The following is a 4076-nucleotide window of genomic DNA, read 5'->3' as shown; positions in this document are numbered from 1 at the left end:
ATTTTGAGCATTAATAACCACAGTGGATAAAACATATCAAATATGTTTAAATCTACATTGGACACCTGTGTAGGATTTTAGGAAATGAACTTATTCTTCTGAAAACTGGTAAATATAATTAAAAATTATAAATTAAAAATCAAGCATTTATTTTGCCTTTATTTGATGAACTTTACCTCTGGATAACCAGATATGGAGTGGAATATTTATGGAATTAGCCATAGTTCTCTTCATGGAATTATCCCAGTTAACAAATGAAGAAGGAATAGAATGATAAGTTGTCAGTAGTTTCTCCGTAGCACACACCACCTTACATACTGTATCATTTACATATTTACTTATTTAACTTGTCTTTCACCCTTAGAATGTTTACTCTATGAGGAGCAGGAATTTTTGTTTTGTTTGTGGTATGTTGGCACCACAAAGAATGGTACCGTGTGTGCAAATGTTTGTATAATGAATGGGAACAGGGGAGAAGAAATATAGATGGAGAACAGATAGGTTTAAGGGTTTGATGGTGGGACGATGATGTATTCTTGTTTGATTTTATAACAGTTATGAAGTAGGGCATTAATAGAGAAGGAGTAGGGCGGGAGGAAAAGATTGTCAGAGTTTTGAGGAGAGCAGAGAAGTGTAAGAAGTCATCTTGAAGAATGGAAAGGTGAGTTTTCAGGGTGCAATGTAAGATTACTGGACAGGGTTGAACAGACATTTGTGATTTGTGATTTTCTGAAATAGAATGTGTTTCTCACTTAAATCAGTAGAATTTTAACAATATTAAGCTATAACACAGATTAAGGAAATATGACCTGTAAAAGCTTAATCTTTTTAGAAGAGTAGAATTTTTTAAAAAATAATAATCTTCATAGTATTCAACTTACATTAATGTAGAATGTGCCCTAATGTAAAGTAACATTCTTTTTAGCCTTACCAATAATTCTCGGATTGTGGGACTCCTGGCTCAGCTGGAGAAGATCAATACTGAATCTACAGAATCAGATACTGCCAGATATGTTACATCAAAAATTCTTCATCTGGCTCAAAGTCAAGGTAAACTTTAATCTCTTCTTTGTTTTTGGAATGCTTTTTTGATTCTTTAAAAGCAGATGCTAAAAATGCTTATACTTTTGATAAATGGATCATTTTCTGTAAAAATTGAACTTTCTCAAATTGACTCTAGAAGTAGAAAACTGAATGACTTTGGAGGAAATTGATCTTCAATGTATTGTTTCTAATAATGATAATGATTTTACTTATATGTGATTGCCAACTCCCCTCCTCCCTGTTTTCAAATTGCACCTAATTCCAATGCTCCTTGTTGTAGAATTTTGACGAAAAGATGTCGAATAACATGGAGTATTTGTTATTAGTATAGTCCCCACTTTGAAATTCAAGCTGTGTCATCCAGTGGCTGGATACCTTAGGGAAGTTATTGAATCTCTAGAGCTTAGCCGAACCATCTCTGAAATAGAGATAACATATCATGGGTGGGGAGGGGGGTGTCAGGAGATTTACATGAGAAGTGTGTGAAGAGAATGTTAAAAATGTTCGATAAATGCCATCTGTAATTAGGCATTATTTCTCTATGAAGTTAGTGCTACTAAATTGGTATAAAAAAAACCTTGAGAAAATGGTTTAATATCGGGAAATATATCATTATAACATTATCTGAACAGGTCAAATAAAATCCATGTAATTATCTCAAAAGATAGTAAATAAGGACTTTGATGAGACTCCGAGACCTGTGCTTTATTTAAAAAACACACACCCATCTTTTTTTTTTTTTTTTTAATAAGGGAAAGGCATTTCTATTAAAATTAAGTTCCAGACAATTCACAATTATTATCTTAATTTACTTAATTTTTTGTTATCATTTCATTATTCTGGAGGTTCAGGTCATTGAAATCAAGTGATTAGCAAACATTTACTGTTCTCAAGAGATCAGTATCTATTGACCCGTCTTCATGGTCATGGATCCTTAATTTATTGTGATAACTTCCTCCTCTTCAGCTCATGTGTTTGGAGGATAGTTGACAATACCCCCAAACCCAGGAGAGGTCTCTAATAGATTGCATATGTTTCTAGCAAAATTTAAAATACCTATATGTTTTTATTTTGAAAGTCACTATATTGGATTCTAGGCTTTGGAAATACTGTGTGTATCAACAAAGACATATTATTGTACAAAGGATATTTATTGTGTAAGTGCAAAGTTAAATGTACCAGGAATATTCACCATATTATCATATGAAATTCCTCTTCCTCAAAAAAACAAAACAAAACAAAAAAACCCAGCAAAAGCAAAAGAAAACAAATTCCCTAAATCTATAGGTAATACTTTTGTCCATTGCGCCCACCACTGTAGACTCTTACCATAACAGCGTACTCTACATGAGGCTCCTACTCCAGCGTCACCACTGAAAATTTTCCCAATGATACTACTGCAGAGATTGCTGCTCTTTCCACCCTGCCACCTATCCCTGTGGGATCTACCCCTGAATACTGTCCCTGAAGTTGTGTAGTAGAAGGACTTTGTTTATAGTACCTTGAATTAGCCAGCCAACACAGTATAAATTAGCAGTGAAAGATTGTCCCATCATTTATAGGATAACCCAATTGGCTATCCATTTGGGAGAGAGAGATTAGGAATTTATAATTCAAAGAAGAAGAAATGCAAACACCCACTAAACATACAAAAAGTTTACCTCCTTGAAATTCAGGAACTGCTAATGAAAACAATAAAGCTATTTTTCACTAGTCAGCTTGGCAGAAATTAGACAGAATGACAACATCCAGTGCCACTGAAGGCACGGGGAATATAGTACTCTTACACACTGTTGGTGGTGCATTAGTTATTACAAACTTTGGAGAAAATAATTTGGCAATGTTTGTTAAAATTAAGTGGGCCTGGTATTTGACCCAGCATTTCCACTTTCAGAAATGTATTAGACTAAAATAAAAATGCTAGTATAAGACCAAATGTTTGGGGATTTTTCTTGCAGTATTGTTTGTAATATTAACAATCAAGAAACAACCTCAATAATCATCAATGTGAGAATAGTTGAATAAATTTTGATATAGTCAAACTGGAGTTATAACCATATTTGCAACTATTATCAGTAATAAATTATTTATCTTGGGGGCTCTTGTAACCCTAACACCCAGGCTCACCCCAGACCAATGAAATCATTATCGTTAAAGCTTTCCAAATGGTTCAGAAATTGAGAGCCACTTCTCTAGACCAGGGATTGCAAATGTTTTCTGTGGAGGCCAAGATAGTACATATTTTAGGCTTTGCAGGCCATACAGTCTCTGTCACAGCTACTCAACTCTTGTTGCACAAAAGCAGTCAGAGATGATACATAAACAAACAGACACGGCATAGTTTATGGACATGGAAAAAAAATTAACTGTGTGGAACATACCGTTCATATATGGACCTATATGAACTGTCCTGGAGGCCTAAATTTAGTGTATTAAGTAAAAAAGTAAGTTTCGTTGGTTCATATAACTCTATAGTCCTGTTTTTGTACAAAATAAACAAGTTGTAATGTTTGTATGAACAAGGCAAAAAAAAAAAAAATCACATACCAAGTTGTTAGCAGTTATATTGATGGGGTAGAAATGGAGGGGAGTGAGGTAAGCTCCTAATTTTACTTTAGACATTTCTGTACTGTTAGAATTGTTGCAACAAGCATATACTATTTATGTATCTAAATGATTAAAAAAACAACCCTCTACAACACATCTTATTCACACAGTTGAAACTCATCAATTTCCACAATTTGCCCCTAGTTTTCTTTGGATGCATTGCATTTTCTGCCTTTAGTGATGTACTACTTATTTGCAGTATGCATGGTACTTAAAATTTACCCTCCTTTTTTTTCCTAGAAATATTTATATTAGTTATCCATTTCATGCAGATCGTCTAATTTGTTGGCATAAAGTTGTTGGTAATATTTTCTTTTAATGCTTTTTGTTTCTATCGAGTAGGAAGTGATGTCCCCACTTTCATTCCTGATTTTGGTCATTTGTGTCCTCTCACTTTTTTTTTTTTTTTTTTTTTTTTTTTTTTC

The 4076-nt window shown here is 33.6% G+C and overlaps 1 protein-coding gene across 1 annotated transcript in view; it reads left to right on the top strand.

Moving 5' to 3' along the window:
- AGTPBP1 (ATP/GTP binding protein 1) overlaps positions 1-4076 on the top strand; it is a 177147-nt gene that overhangs the window by 15789 nt on the left and 157282 nt on the right. Inside the window, exon 2 of the mRNA XM_008573809.1 lies at positions 926-1050. Coding sequence (XP_008572031.1) covers positions 926-1050 — 125 coding nt within the window. The remainder of the gene's footprint in view (positions 1-925; positions 1051-4076) is intronic.

The sequence above is a fragment of the Galeopterus variegatus genome, unplaced genomic scaffold (genome assembly GCF_000696425.1).
Source record: "Galeopterus variegatus unplaced genomic scaffold, G_variegatus-3.0.2 Scaffold965, whole genome shotgun sequence".
Classification (NCBI taxonomy): Eukaryota; Metazoa; Chordata; class Mammalia; order Dermoptera; family Cynocephalidae; genus Galeopterus; species Galeopterus variegatus.
Note: the sequence above shows the minus strand (reverse complement) of the source record. Positions and strands in the feature narration are given on the sequence as shown.